This window comes from Salmo salar, chromosome ssa04 (genome assembly GCF_905237065.1).
Source record: "Salmo salar chromosome ssa04, Ssal_v3.1, whole genome shotgun sequence".
NCBI lineage: Eukaryota > Metazoa > Chordata > Actinopteri > Salmoniformes > Salmonidae > Salmo > Salmo salar.
Genome location: NC_059445.1, coordinates 52,641,511 through 52,656,517, shown reverse-complemented (window position 1 = coordinate 52,656,517; position 15,007 = coordinate 52,641,511). Strand labels below are relative to the sequence as shown.

Genomic DNA, 15,007 nt, shown 5'->3' with positions numbered 1-15,007 from the left:
CCAATGCCACGCATTTGGCAGGTGGCAGATGTTCATTTTAGGCCCTGGATGCGAGCCTACCAAACAAGCTAAATGCCTTCTATGCTCTCTTTGAGGCAAGGAACACTAAACCATGCATGAGAGCACCAGCAGTTCCGGACGACTGTGATCTCGCTCTCCGTAGCCGATAAACAGGATAACATTCACAAGGCCTCTGGGCCAGACAGGAGGCGTACATGGAGCATGCTCTGACTAGCTGGTGGGCGTCTTCACTGTCATTTTCAACCTCTCCCTGACCGAGTCTGTACTACCTACATGTTTCAAGCAGACCACCATAGTCCTTGTGCCCAAGAACGCCAAGGTAACCTGTCTAAATGAATTTCACCCCATAGCACTCGCATCTGTTGCCATGGAATGCTTTGAAAGGCTGTTCATGGTTCATTATTCAACACATCATCCCAGACACCCTGGACTAGCGTTGGGTGGTATCCAGATTTTCACATCATCATACTGTTCTTCGCACATCCCGGGATTTATGGTATTACCAGCTTAGTACACAAGGGGGTGCTAAAAAACACAAACGCCTATTTGGGTGTCTATTACTAGAATGCTAACAAAATTAGCCCAAGTAATAGTGAATTTCCTTGAAGGTTGCTAGATAAATATGCTAATGAGCGCAACTGGCTGTATTTCCGCTTGGTATGGCAACTGCTTGGCATCCGACTGCAAGGTGCTGCAAAGTGTAGTGCGTATGGCCCAGTACGTCAATGGGGCCGAGGTCCCTGCCATCCACGACCTCTATACCAGGCGGTGTCGAGGAAGGCTCCAGCCACCCAAGTCATAGACAGTTCTTTCTGCTACCACACAGCAAGTGGTACCGAAGCATAAAGTCTGGAACCAACAGGACCCTGAACAGCTTCTAGCCCCAAGCCATAAAACACCTAAATAGTTAGCCAAATATCTACCCGGACTATCTGCATTGACCCTCTTTGCACTCTTTTGACTCCCATACACTGCTGCTACTGTTTATTATCTATCCTGTTGCCTAGTCACTTTACCCCTACCTATATGTAAATATCTACCTCAATTACCTCGTACCCCTGCACATCGACTCGGTACTGGTACCCTGTGTATATAGCCAAGTTATTGTTACTCCTTTATTTATTCCTCGTTATTGTTTTTTCTATATTTTCCTCTCTGCATTGTTGGGAAGGGCCCGTAAGTTAGCATTTCACTTAGTTTTCACCTGTTGTTTACGAAGCATGTTACAATGCAATTTGATTTGGTTGATTTGAAAATGGATAAAAGGGTGTGGCAGAACATATACATTTTAGTAATTTGGCAGACACTCTTATCCAGAGCGACTTACTTATGAATGCATACATTTTCATAATTTTTTCATGCTGGTCCCACGTGGGACTCAAACCCACAATTCTGGGGTTGCAAGCGCCATGCTCTAGCAACTGAGCCACACGGGACCTGCAGTAGCAGGAACAATGGCGTCTACTGGGCATAACCTTGTACTTTCACAGAAATGTATAGTAAATGATGTAAACGACTTCAATGACTAATTTCTTTAAACGGGGGAAAGACATCCCCAGATTCACAGGCAATACATTACATAGGATGAAGAAGCCATACTCTAAGCCACAGCTCCATACTACTTTTCAGACATAGTTAACTGATACTGGTTGTGGGGTGTGTTGAAGGTTATATGAATCCTATAAGTTAACCTCTTACATCTAGACGTTCCGCTAGCGGAACACCTGCTCCAATATCCAATGATAGGCGTGGCGCGAATTACAAATTCCTCAAAAATACAAAAACTTCAATTTTTCAAACATATGACTATTTCACAGCATTTTAAAGACAAGACTCTCCTTTATCTAACCACACTGTTCCGATTTCAAAAAGGCTTTACAGCGAAAGCAAAACATTAGATTATGTCAGCAGAGTACCAAGCCAGAAATAATCAGACACCCATTTTTCAAGCTAGCATATAATGTCACAAAAAACAAAACCACAGCTAAATGCAGCACTAACCTTTTGATGATCTTCATCAGATGACAACCCTAGGACATTATGTTATACAATGCATGCATGTTTTGTTCAATCAAGTTCATATTTATATCAAAAACCAGCTTTTTACATTAGCATGTGACGTTCAGAACTAGCATACCCCCGCAAACATCCGGTGAATTTACTAAATTACTCACGATAAACGTTCACAAAAAACATAACAATTATTTTAAGAATTATAGATACAGAACTCCTCTGCACTCGATATGTCCGATTTTAAAATAGCTTTTCGGTGAAAGCACATTTTGCAATATTCTCAGTAGATAGCCCAGCCATCACGGCTAGCCATTTAGACACCGACCAAGTTTAGCCCTGATCAAACTCCGATTTACTATTACAAAAGTTTCATTACCTTTGTTGTCTTCGTCAGAATGCACTCCCAGGACTGCTACTTCAATAACAAATGTTGGTTTGGTCCAAAATAATCCATCGTTATATCCGAATAGCAGCGTTTTGTTCGTATGCGTTCCAGACACTATCCGAAATGGTAAAGAAGGGTCGTGCGCATGGCGCAATTCGTGACAAAATTTTTTAAATATTCCATTACCGTACTTCGAAGCATGTCAACCGCTGTTTAAAATCAATTTTTATGCCATTTTTCTCGTAGAAAAGCGATAATATTCCGACCGGGAATCTCCTTTTCGGGCAAACAGAGGAAAAAATCACAAAGACGGGGCGGCCAGGTCACGCGCCTAAGCCCACAGTCCCTTGATCGGCCACTTGAGAAAGGCGATAATGTGTTTCAGCCTGGGGCTGGGATGACGACATTCAGGTTTTTCCCGGGCTCTGAGCGCCTATGGACGACGTAGGAAGTGTCACGTTAGAGCAGAGATCCTTAGTAAAAGATAGAGATGGCAAAGAAGTTCCAGAAATGGTCAGACAGGCCACTTCCTGTAAAGGAATCTCTCAGGTTTTGACCTGCCATTTGAGTTCTGTTATACTCACAGACACCATTCAAACAGTTTTAGAAACTTTAGGGTGTTTTCTATCCATATATAATAAGTATATGCATATTCTAGTTACTGGGTAGGATTAGTAACCAGATTAAATCGGGTACGTTTTTTATCCAGCCGTGAAAATACTGCCCCCTAGCCATAAGAGGTTAAAATGGCCAATTTGGGTGTATTCAATGAGCTTCATTTCTCAAAATCTAATTATATTTAAACAAAATGATGTTCCAGGACTGCTAGTCTTATCTGTTTCTAACTACAGAAACGATTTCAGCACAATCTGAGATGGTAGGTGTCAATTCTCTTTCTTGTGTGTTTTTAGGTGGAATGACTCGTGTGTGCAGTGTGCTTGTGTCAGTCATCACATCTCTCTAATCACACATGGTTCAGGCTATCTTTAATTGTAACCCACTAACCTTTCCTGATAGTAACCGTCTCTCACAGCTAAGGTCTCGGACACACCAATAGCGTTTGCCTGCCGAGAGTACCTCTGAACAGAGTGCCGGCAGTACTTTTCCGGTGCAACGTGTGCTATAAATAGTCTGCCATGTACACTGCAGGGACACTGACAGCTAGCTATGCAGCTTATCTAGGGATGCCGTGTGGTTGTTTGTGTTTGCACATTTATCAATATGCATTTCGGTGTCTTCATGAGTGTGTGCTTACACACCCTATGCATTTGTTTGTGTGCCTACCCATACTGCTTGTTTGTACACTTGGGGGGAGGTGCATTCTGAAGGTATTGCAGTACCTCCCCGTCTCTTTCTTCCCTTCTCTCTTTCTTCTCCCCGCTCTCTCTCTCTTTTCTCCTCTGCCCTCTGGTGTATAGAGAGTCCTCCAGCAGTGCCCGCTGCTGAATCTGTTGTCTTGTTTTTAGACTCTGTTATAGTCTTCAGACTCGCAGGCACACACGCATTCATGTATCTCAGGCTTCTCATCCCACATCCCATTGAGGGAGGTAATAGAGGCTGGCCTTGGACAGGGGGAACACGTGGATACGATGCGGGGGATGAGGGGTGGAAATGAAACCTGGAGAATAAAAGAGGAACATTCTAAGTCATTCTAAGTCAATCTGCCAAGGCCAGCTGCTCTCCACTCAGCTACCTGCCAGAGCCAATGAAACCAGCTCCCAGCACCGCTGTTTACACTACCCATCTTATTACACACACACTGTCTGGTTGAAAGGGATGAAAAAGGGGGAGGGTCATTCCATGCCATTTCAGCAAGCCATGAAACCCGTCATCTCAGATTGTTCTGAAATCATTTCTGTAGTTAGGAGCAGATAAGATTAGCATTCCTGCAACATTTATTTTGTTGAACTATAATTTGATATCTGAGAAATTAAGCTAATTAATTGCACCCAAATTTGCCATTTTAATTTATAGGATTCATATAATATTCAATAAATATCGTACCTAACATCTGATTTGTAACAATGAGAAGACATAAAGATTTGTCAAAAGCCACCCATGGACCCCCACAACCCCAACATCCAGTATATAGTATCAGTTCTCTGTCTGAGAAGTAGTATGAAGCTGCAGCTCGGAGTATTGTTTCTTCATACTATGTCATGTATTGTCAGTGAATTTGGTGGTGATAATTTTTTTTCCCCCCTGAGATTTTTTTCACCCAATGTTAAATGGATATTTCACACAAATTACAAAATGACATTGGTTTCCTTATCCTATAAGCAGTTTACGGACAAGGTATGACGGCAATGGTACATATGTTAGCATTTCTGTGGTTCATATCCAAATCATCTATAAGTAACATAATTGAGTTATGCAATCAATTATTAGATTCTTCAGGATGATTTGGACATAAAGCATGAAAGCGCTAATGTAAGTACAGTTGACTTGGATTTGTGCCACAAATGCAAAAAAGTTAGCAGTGGACAACAGAACCAACACATGGATTTCTGTCATACCTTGTCCATAGACTACTTACAGGGTAAGGAAACCAGTATGTCATTTTGTAATTTGGGTGAACTATTACCCCTTTAACATTGATGTGGGGGGGTGAGCTTTAAAAAAGAAATCCCCTGGAACAGCACCATTTAGTGGAGGTCCTGGGCAGGCGTGGTTACACGTGGTCTGCAGTTGTGGGCCGGTTGGAAGTACTGCCAAATTCTCTAAAACGACATTGGAGGAGGCTTATGATAGAGAAATTAACATCCAATTCTCTGGCAACAGGTCTGGTGGACATTCCTGCAGTCAGCATGCCAATTGCACGCTCCCTCAAAACACGAGACATCTGTGGCATTGTGTGACAGAACTGCACATTTTAGAGTGACCTTTTATTTCCCCCAGCACAAGGTGCTCCTGTGTAATTATCATGCTGTTTAATCAGCGTCTTGATATGCACCTGTCCAGTGGATGGATTATCTTGGCAACGGAGAAAGGCACACTAACAGGTGTAAACACATTTGTGCACAAAGTTTGAGAGAAATAAGCTTTTTGTGCGTACGGAACATTTCTGGGATCTTATATTTCAGCTCATGAAACATGGGGCACTTTACATGTTATGGTTATATTTCTGTTCAGTGTATATACTCTTTGTTGGGGTGTGATTGGCATTTCTTTGGATTCCTCATGCCTAACTCATTGTTTGAAAAAAGTTTGGTCCAAATCGGATGTTTAGGTACTATATTTATTGAATATTATATTAATCCTACACATTTATATGGCCAATTTGGGTGCAATCAATTAGCTTAATTTCTCAGAGATCAAATTATATTTGAATAAAACAAGGTTTCAGGAATGCTAATCTTATCTGTTGGTGGGTGTCGAAATCCTCTTCCTTGTGCTTTTTGAAGTGGAACGACCCAAGAGAGAGACATGAAGAAAGGGCCAGATGATGGTGAGTTTTGCCTGCAGTCCCAACAGTCTGTCCTATAGGGGAAAGACAGATGCAGGAGAAAGAAAAACATGAGAGGAGGGGCTCGGGAGATTGTTGCGCTTGGCTGTGAAACACCTCCCCACAGGCTCTGTCTCCCCGCCCACTCCATTCTTGTGTGTGTGTGTGTGCTGCAGATGTTCGGCAGAGGGATGTTTTTGCGTGGCGGCTGCTCTGGCTTTTCTGTCACCGCGCAGAGCTGAGAGGAGGAGGAGGAGGAGGAGAGAGCAGCGCAGCAAAGAGAGAGTGAGAGTCTGCGTCCGTGTGCTTGTGTGTGCTATGCAGGGATCACTCTGTCTGGCTGCTGGTGATTCGGTAGGAGCTTTTGGTGTGTGTATGTAGACATCCACTATTCTGCTGTTGGTTGTGTGTTTAGCTCAGTAAGCCATCGAGGAGGAGCTGTCATAAGGTAGATTGCATGCTATTTGCATTTGACTGCTGCAGGAGACCGCCAGGAAAGGAGGGAGCGGGAAGGGGGGAGAGCGGGAACAAGTGAAAGAGAGAGCTATTACCCTCCATGTGCATTGGTCTGTTTATCTCCTCTACTGCTTGCTAGTGTTTAGCTTTGTGGCTGATACGGCATGTGTCTATGAGTCAGGCTGAAGCCATACTGTAAGTGAGGTCACAGCGCTGTAGTGGAGGAGACAATGCTGGTAATGAATGTTCTCTCTGCGTAGGGGACGGACGGTGAGGTCAGCTGGGCTGCTGTGTTCTGAGCATCAGACTCGGAATTCTTCCACAGTGGAGAAACTCGGAGCTCCTGGTGGCTTTGTTTCAGTTGCCTGGCGGGACAGAAACAACGGTCTGATTCAGTGTGGTCTGTGTCAGCCAGAGTGCATGTGTGAGCTGAGCTTGGCAGGTGGCAGGATTAGCGCTAGATGTAGTGTGACTGTGGACCAGACACAGACCATTCATTCACACATACTCTCACATACAGGAGAGTTAGGGACTTATCACTCGTTTGATTTCAGTCATTACATGCAGCATTAGAGCAGTGAGTCTGTTAGGCAGGCAGGCAGCTCTCCTTACACCTCAGGCTGCCATTCCATTACAGCAGTGTGCTTTTCGGGACTGACTCCGATTTGCTTTTTGTAGCCAGCTGTGGAGCCCCTTGTTTCTCATACCTGGCTTATGGTTGAGAGGAAAGGTATTCTATCCTTGGAGTGCAGAGGGATATAGCCCCTAAGCTATTTGAGAGAGTAAATTCAGCAGGACTTTGGAAGACAGGCATTGAGATTGAGATTGGATCCGCTTGTAAAGCAAGAGCACGGCCATTGATAGGTATTGTGAGGGGTATAGTAAAGACTCAGTGGTGTGTGAAATTGGTTGAGGGATAGAGTGTGTGTTGGACAGTGTGTCAGACGGTGTGTGTGTGTGTCCATTCTGTCACGCGTCATGCTGTGCCCAGCGTCCTGCCTGCCTCTCCTAAGGGAGCTGGCTCAGTGGCGCTGCCTGCTAGGGTGGCACCGCCAACACGGGGTCAGTGCAGGGGTCACTGCAGGGGCTGGGCCGGGGTCAGAGGTTGGGGTGGGGGGGATGAATCGACCCGTCTGCCTCACCAAACCGCAACATGGGAGCAAGGTGAGTACCTTAATTTACTCAGCAATCTTTCAGACAGTTTAAACCTAGTATTTTTACACCACACATTAGATTAACTAGATACTGCAAAAATAGGAATAAATCATTGATGAACCTAGTCTTTGTCTGTCCCCTCAGATGGTTCTGCATTCTTTTGTGAAGTTTTGTGTGATTCTTGTCATGTGGGGCCTCGTATGGAGCAATTTGAGTGCCGACAGAGATTGTATTTGAATTCCATAATTTTGAATTTGTATTAACTTTTTAGTATTTGTTTTATTTGTAACGCACAAATGTAATAATTTTATTAATAAATGTACCTTGTATTTCATGATTTGAAATCTGAATTGAGTGAATATTGCATTTAGTTTTAAAATCGAATATTTAAGTTAGATATTTATATATTCTGTTTCAAAATGGTATATATTGCATTCATTGTCTATCAAGTTTACAAACTATAATTTCAAGTTCATCAACGTTTCATATATTCAACTTCTCAGATGCATTCAGATTCAGTTTTTATATTCGGTTCTCTAAATTCAGATTCAAAACCACAGACAACATCCTGGTACTTTCATAGCCAGGGAATGTAGAGAACCAATATAATGAAATACTTACTGTGGTAAACAGAAGCTTCTTGTGAAATGTTGAATTTATTTTCTAGCATTTGAACCATTTTGGCTATAAAATATGATGATCCCATTCCTGAAAGCTAAGAGTCTCTGAAATATCTGTTCCCTCTATGATTATCACATTCCTGAAAGCTAAGAGTCTCTGAAATATCTGTTCCCTCTATGATTATCAAATTCCTGAAAGCTAAGAGTCTCTGAAATATCTGTTCCCTCTATGATTATCACATTCCTGAAAGCTAAGAGTCTCTGAAATATTTGTTCCCTCTATGATTAATTCCTGAAAGCTAAGAGTCTCTGAAATATCTGTTCCCTGTATGATGATCACATGCTGCATTGGAAGGGAGTAACACAAAATAAAAACTATTTGGCCCACATAAGAATACTGTTGAATATTCCTGACAGTTTAGCCCTTCTAAGGATAGCCTTTCCACTCCCATTGTAATCTTGCTCTGGTGACCTACTGGGTTTGAACTGGGTCTCCTGCCTGTCACAGGACTGTGTTAGCCCACTTAGCTAAAGTCCATAGCTTCCTGAACTAATCCCTAACTCAAGTCTACAGCAAGGTTACTCATCAAAAGAGCGTGGTTCATCGAACCACTTCAGTTACATTTCACCCCCTTTGACCTCATACTCAGATATCACGGCACCAATATAACTGACTGGGTTCGAAATCAGGCCTACTGCACAACAACGGCACTTATTTTGCAAACGGAAGCAGAATGATCTGTGGACCCAATTTAATGAAAGGGCAACAGAGGTGGTTTGGTGATCCATGCATGTGATGAGCAACCTTGCCTGAGACCTGAACACGTGTTAGTTTGACTGATTGGGTTCTAACCTAGTTCTTCTGTGCTTCAGACAGTTCAACTTTTCAGGTATCCGACAAGTTACTTATCACAAAAGCATGGTCACCAAACCAGCTGTTACATGGTCACGTGTGTTTTCGAGGCAGAAGGGCTGTGGTTGAGTCTCAATATGAGATGAATCAGGGGAAAACAGTACTTGCTAAGCAGGCATTGTGATGTCCTTTACAATGGTGCCCCTGGACTCGGATGTACAGTTGCGCTGGTTCAACCACTGGGTTTTCTGTGGAGTGAGTTTAGGTGGTGAATGTAGCATATGGGAATCTGTGAAACTCATTAATCAGCCTGAAGTGTTGTCCCTTGCACAATAATAAAAGGCCTTTTTCAATAGCACGGTGGGTTCTAACTATGGTTGGGTGGTATCTCGATTTTCATATCATCATACCGGGATATACGGTATTACCGGCTTAGTACACAAGGGAGCACCCAAAAACACAAAGAAGTCCAGAATTCTATTGCCCAGAATGCTGACAAAATGAGCACAAGTAATATCGAATTTCAATGGAGGCTTCTAGCTAAATATGGTAACGAGCGCAAACGAAAATAAAGAAATTGCTGAGACAGGCAATCCACCTCATAAAGTTATACATATATAGTTAGGAGCTACCGAATGTCATTTTCGGTGAGTTTAGACATTTACAAGCAAACGTGAATGAGAGACCTGTGTCTGTGTGAAGTCTGGAGTTGCTAGGCTAGGGCCTGCCTGCTCTGCTCAGAGAAGAGGGGAGAGGAGAGGTGAAAAAACACAAGGAAATAAAGATGGTGGCAGCTGTACAAATAACGAATCCAAAGGGCTTTGACTTCTCAAACACGGCAGAAAGCTAACACAATATGATGCCCCATTTGAGTCTCGGTATGAGCTGAATCACATGCACACTGGACCCACTCCAATTTGCCTACCGCGCCAACAGATCTGCCATTTCCATCGCTATTCACACGGCCGTAGCACATCTGGACAAGAGGAACACCAATGTGAGAATGCTGTTCATTGGCTACAGTTTAGCATTCAACACTATTGTTCCCTCCAAGCTCGACACCAAGCTCAGAGCCCTGGGTCTGGACACCACCCTCTGCAACTGGGTCCTGGACTTCCTGATGGGCAGACCACAGGCTGTGAGGATTGGCAACAACACCACCTCCACACGGACTCGAGCGGGTGGTGAAGACTGCCCAGTACATTACTGGGACCGTGCTCCCACCCATCCAGGACATTACTCAAAAATATGCCTGATGAAGGCCCCGCAGTATCATGAAGGACAACACACACCCCAGTCACTCCCTTACCATCGGAGCATGTGGTCTGATGCCAACAAGCTCAGAGACAGTTTCTGTCTACAAGCCGTCAGACTGCTGAACACTTGAACTGGACTGACAACCTGCACTGAGTCTCCACACCTTAGCACACATGCACTCACTCACACCCACACAGATATACACCCTGAGTATACAGAACATTAAGAACAACTGCTCTTTCCATGACATACTGACCAGGTAAAAGCTATGAACCCTTATTGATGTCACTTATTGAAGTGGATTTAACCAGTGTAGATGAAGGGGAGGAGACAGGTTAAAGAAGGATTTTTGAGACATGGATTGTGTATATGTGCCATTCAGAGGGTAAATGGGCAAGACAAAATATTGAAGTACCTTTAAACGGGGTACGGTAGTAGGTGCCAGGCGCAGCGGTTTGTGGCCAGAACTGCAATGCTGCTGGGTTGTTCACGCTTCACAGTTTCCAGTGTGTATCAAGAATGTTCCACCACCCAAAGGACATCCAGCCAACTTGACACAACTGTGGGACGCATTGGAGTCAACATGGGCCAGCATCCCTGTGGAACACTTGAGTCCATGCCCTGATGAATTGAGGTTGTTCTGAGCCATTTACTTTATGTTCATATTTGTTGTTGCATTGTCGAGAAGGAACCTACAAGTAAGCATTTCGTTGGACGGTGTATACCATGTGTATCCTGTACATACGACTAATACAACTTAAACATCAATCAGGGGAAGCGGTACTGATTAAGCAAGCAGCGTGTCGTCCTTTACATGAACTTCCTGAACTTATCCCTATAGGCTGTAGGTATGTGGACTAACACAGCTCTGTGACATTCTGGTTCGAAGTCAGTCACGAGCAAGATGAAATGGGGAGTGAAAAGGCTGTTCTCAGAAGAGGTATGACAGGGCTATTCAACTATATTCTTATGGAGGCCAAAGGGTTCTCCTCTCATGGCATCAAGAGAATGTTGCTATATCTCTCATTTTGAGAAATGCTAGTGCAGCCAGGGAAAGGGTGTGAGAGGGAAAAACAAGTGCATGAGAACAAGAGGGAATGGATCGTTACTGGTGTTCTAGCCGAGACATTTGATGCCTCTAACTCAATTACTAGACTCTCACTGCTGGCCAATCTCATCCCAAACTTTTAGCCAGATTGCTATTGATCCTAGTGTGGGCAGAGGAAGGGAGAGGAGTAGGGTGTAGAGGCTGTGTGCTGGGGGAGGGGCTGGGGTTGTGGGGGAGGGGAGGGAATGATCGAGAGGATGCAGAGGGCCCTCTGTGACCCATTCCCTGGCCGAGAGGGTAATGTAATACCCGTGGCCTGGCAGCTGGATGTTTTTTCGGGACACATGAGCCTCTGGGTACTCTGTTCAGCCCGAGGTCACTGCCTGTTACTGGAACTGGAGGAAGAGAAGAGGAGAGGACCACACCTGCTCTTTTTCTCACTCACTTTTTAATCCTCACCCGCTTCTCGCTTTTCCTCTGTTGTTCATTACGGTTTTTATTATTGCCCTTCCTGTTTAACTCCCTGTCTCCCACAGCATCTTCTTACTGTCTCTCACCTCTCTGTTTTTCTCTCCACCCCTCTCTCTTTTGCCATCCTCCTCACACTTCTCTCTCTGCCACATCTCTCCCTTTTTTGCTTACTCAATCCATCTTTTCTCATCTCCCTTTTGCCCATTATTTTCCCTCCCTCTCCTGGTACATTCGAGAAAGAGATGGAGAGAGACTAGCAGGGTTTGTGTCCTGAGTGTGGAGGCGGTTAAGTCCCCTCAGCACTAACTTGACCATCACTCCTCCTCAGGGCTCTGTCTCAGGATCCACACAAACAAGTCCCCTTCATTGCAGTATCCATATAACCGTCCCACACCCCTCTCCCTTTCTCCATTCTGCTATGGCAACATCAATATGAAAGAAATAGCCTAGTTGTGTTATTAATTTGTAAAGCACAACGACTAAAATGGCACTAAAGCACACTACTCCAAGGCTGTTATCCCAGACTGTCTCTGTCTAATTGACTGACCTGTAAAGTCTTTCATCAGGTTAGAGACCCATTAACCCAGGTAGCCTGTAGACTCAGGACCAGGTGGTCTCTCAGCCAAATTTTATAACCAATGTTGGTTATGAAATTATTGCATCTGAGCTTCTAGAGTGTGCGGCTCTCCTTTTGTATTTTTTAACAGTAGCCAATTAGCAGGGCTGATGAGTCCGCAGTCTCATGGGCCTTTTCTGCTGCAACACAACAAAAGGCCTGATGGAACAAATCCTGGAAGGAGGGCAAGACAGTCTCTCTACCTCAGAAGGAGAGCTTCCAAAGTGCCTCAGCCAGTCGATACCAACCCAGCCAGGGGGCCCTTTTTGGCTTAGAGTAGAATAGTCAGTTAGCCAATGTGAGTGTAGCCTCTCTCGCTTCAGGCACAGCAGTGAGGAAATTGCCCAGGCAAACGGTGTCTGAGAAGCTGTTCAATAATTCACTGTAGCGAACTACTTTTAACTGTGAGAACAGGCCTGAATGTTCCACTCCTGCACTGCCAGTGAGGTAGTTTGTGTACTTTGCGTTGGTTCTCTCTCTGGAGGAGGTAGTGGTGGGAGAGAAGCTGTGTCTCTCAGCTGAAAGGAGGTGGTTGGTTGTTTGGCAGGGTTTGACTGCTTCTGCAGGAGCTTGTCAGAAAATAGATTTCCTAGGCAGAGTTCATGCAAGGCCCTCAAAGTTAATGGTCACACATCTGGGTACTTTATTTGATCGTTTACCCAAATGTGAGATGGTTACATGTGTTACTTTCATTTACTTGTCTAGTTAAATAAAATAAATAAAAACCACTTAGCAGCTTGTTTTTGTCAGTAAAATATCATGTCAAAAGCTGTCAAAAAACCACCATCAGTAACGAAGCTGACAGAATTTCAGAACATTTTCAGAGCAGAGTGATACGGTTTAGAGCATATGTTTTGATTGGAGGTGAAAACAACACAACTCCCCAGAAGCTCCCCTCACTGGCCAAGCTCATTGCAGATGATGTGCAACTTAAATGTGGAAGTTGTTCAATAATTCAGCAGCCAGCGGCTGGGCTGGTCTGTGTGCCTCTCCACAGGCCTGGCCCGTCTCCTTCTGGCAGGAACCCAGCCCCATCTCTCTAGACCTAGCCTCATCCGTATCACCCCAGCCCCATCTCTCTAGACCTAGCCTCATCTGTATCACCCCTGCCCCATCTCTCTAGACCTAGCCTCATCCGTATCACCCCAGCCCCATCGCTCTAGACCTAGCCTCATCCGTATCACCCTTGCCCCATCTCTCTTGACCTAGCCTCATCCGTATCACCCTTGCCCCATCTCTCTTGACCTAGCCTCATCCGTATCACCCCTGCCCCATCTCGCTAGACCTAGCCTCATCCGTATCACCCCTGCCCCATCTCTCTAGACCTAGCCTCATCTGTATCACCCCAGCCCCATCTCTCTAGACCTAGCCTCATCCGTATCACCCTTGCCCCATCTCTCTTGACCTATCCTCATCCTTATCACCCCTGCCCCATCTTTCTAGACCTAGCCTCATCCGTATCACCCCTGCCCCATCTCTCTAGACCTAGCCTCATCCGTATCACCCCAGCCCCATCTCTCTAGACCTAGCCTCATCCGTATCACCCCAGCCCCATCGCTCTAGACCTAGCCTCATCCGTATCACCCTTGCCCCATCTCTCTTGACCTAGCCTCATCCGTATCACCCCTGCCCCATCTCTCTAGACCTAGCCTCATCCGTATCACCCCAGCCCCATCTCTCTAGACCTAGCCTCATCCGTATCACCCCTGCCCCATCTCTCTAGACCTAGCCTCATCCGTATCACCCCAGCCCCATCTCTCTAGACCTAGCCTCATCCGTATCACCCCAGCCCCATCTCTCTAGACCTAGCCTCATCCGTATCACCCCTGCCCCATCTCTCTAGACCTAGCCTCATCCGTATCACCCCAGCCCCATCTCTCTAGACCTAGCCTCATCCGTATCACCCCAGCCCCATCTCTCTAGACCTAGCCTCATCCGTATCACCCCAGCCCCATCGCTCTAGACCTAGCCTCATCCGTATCACCCTTGCCCCATCTCTCTTGACCTAGCCTCATCCGTATCACCCCTGCCCCATCTCTCTAGACCTAGCCTCATCCGTATCACCCCTGCCCCATCTCGCTAGACCTAGCCTCATCCGTATCACCCCTGCCCCATCTCTCTAGACCTAGCCTCATCCGTATCACCCCAGCCCCATCTCTCTAGACCTAGCCTCATCCGTATCACCCCAGCCCCATCTCTCTAGACCTAGCCTCATCCGTATCACCCCTGCCCCATCTCTCTAGACCTAGCCTCATCCGTATCACCCCTGCCCCATCTCTCTAGACCTAGCCTCATCCGTATCACCCCTGCCCCATCTCTCTAGACCTAGCCTCATCCGTATCACCCCTGCCCCATCTCTCTAGACCTAGCCTCATCCGTATCACCTCTGCCCCATCTCTCTAGACCTAGCCTCATCCGTATCACCCCAGCCCCATCTCTCTAGACCTAGCCTCATCCGTATCACCCCTGCCCCATCTCTCTAGACCTAGCCTCATCCGTATCACCCCTGCCCCATCTCTCTAGACCTAGCCTCATCCGTATCACCCCAGCCCCATCTCTCTAGACCTAGGCTCATCCGTATCACCCCAGCCCCATCTCTCTAGACCTAGCCTCAGCCGTATCACCCCAGCCCCATCTCTCTAGACCTAGCCTCAGCCGTATCACCCC

The 15,007-nt window shown here is 45.6% G+C and overlaps 1 protein-coding gene across 2 annotated transcripts in view; it reads left to right on the top strand.

The window, feature by feature from the left end:
- The window catches only part of siah2l (seven in absentia homolog 2 (Drosophila)-like), a 43,973-nt gene that overhangs the window by 20,302 nt on the left and 8,664 nt on the right, over positions 1-15,007 (top strand). The window contains exon 1 of one of the 2 annotated variants that reach the window (XM_014197450.2): positions 5,246-7,484. The exons of the other annotated variant lie outside the window; for it this stretch is intronic. Within the exon in view, the coding sequence (XP_014052925.1) occupies positions 7,299-7,484 (186 nt within the window). The 5' untranslated portion in view covers positions 5,246-7,298. Of the gene's footprint in view, positions 1-5,245; positions 7,485-15,007 lie in introns of those variants that run through there. 2 annotated transcript variants of the gene reach the window in all.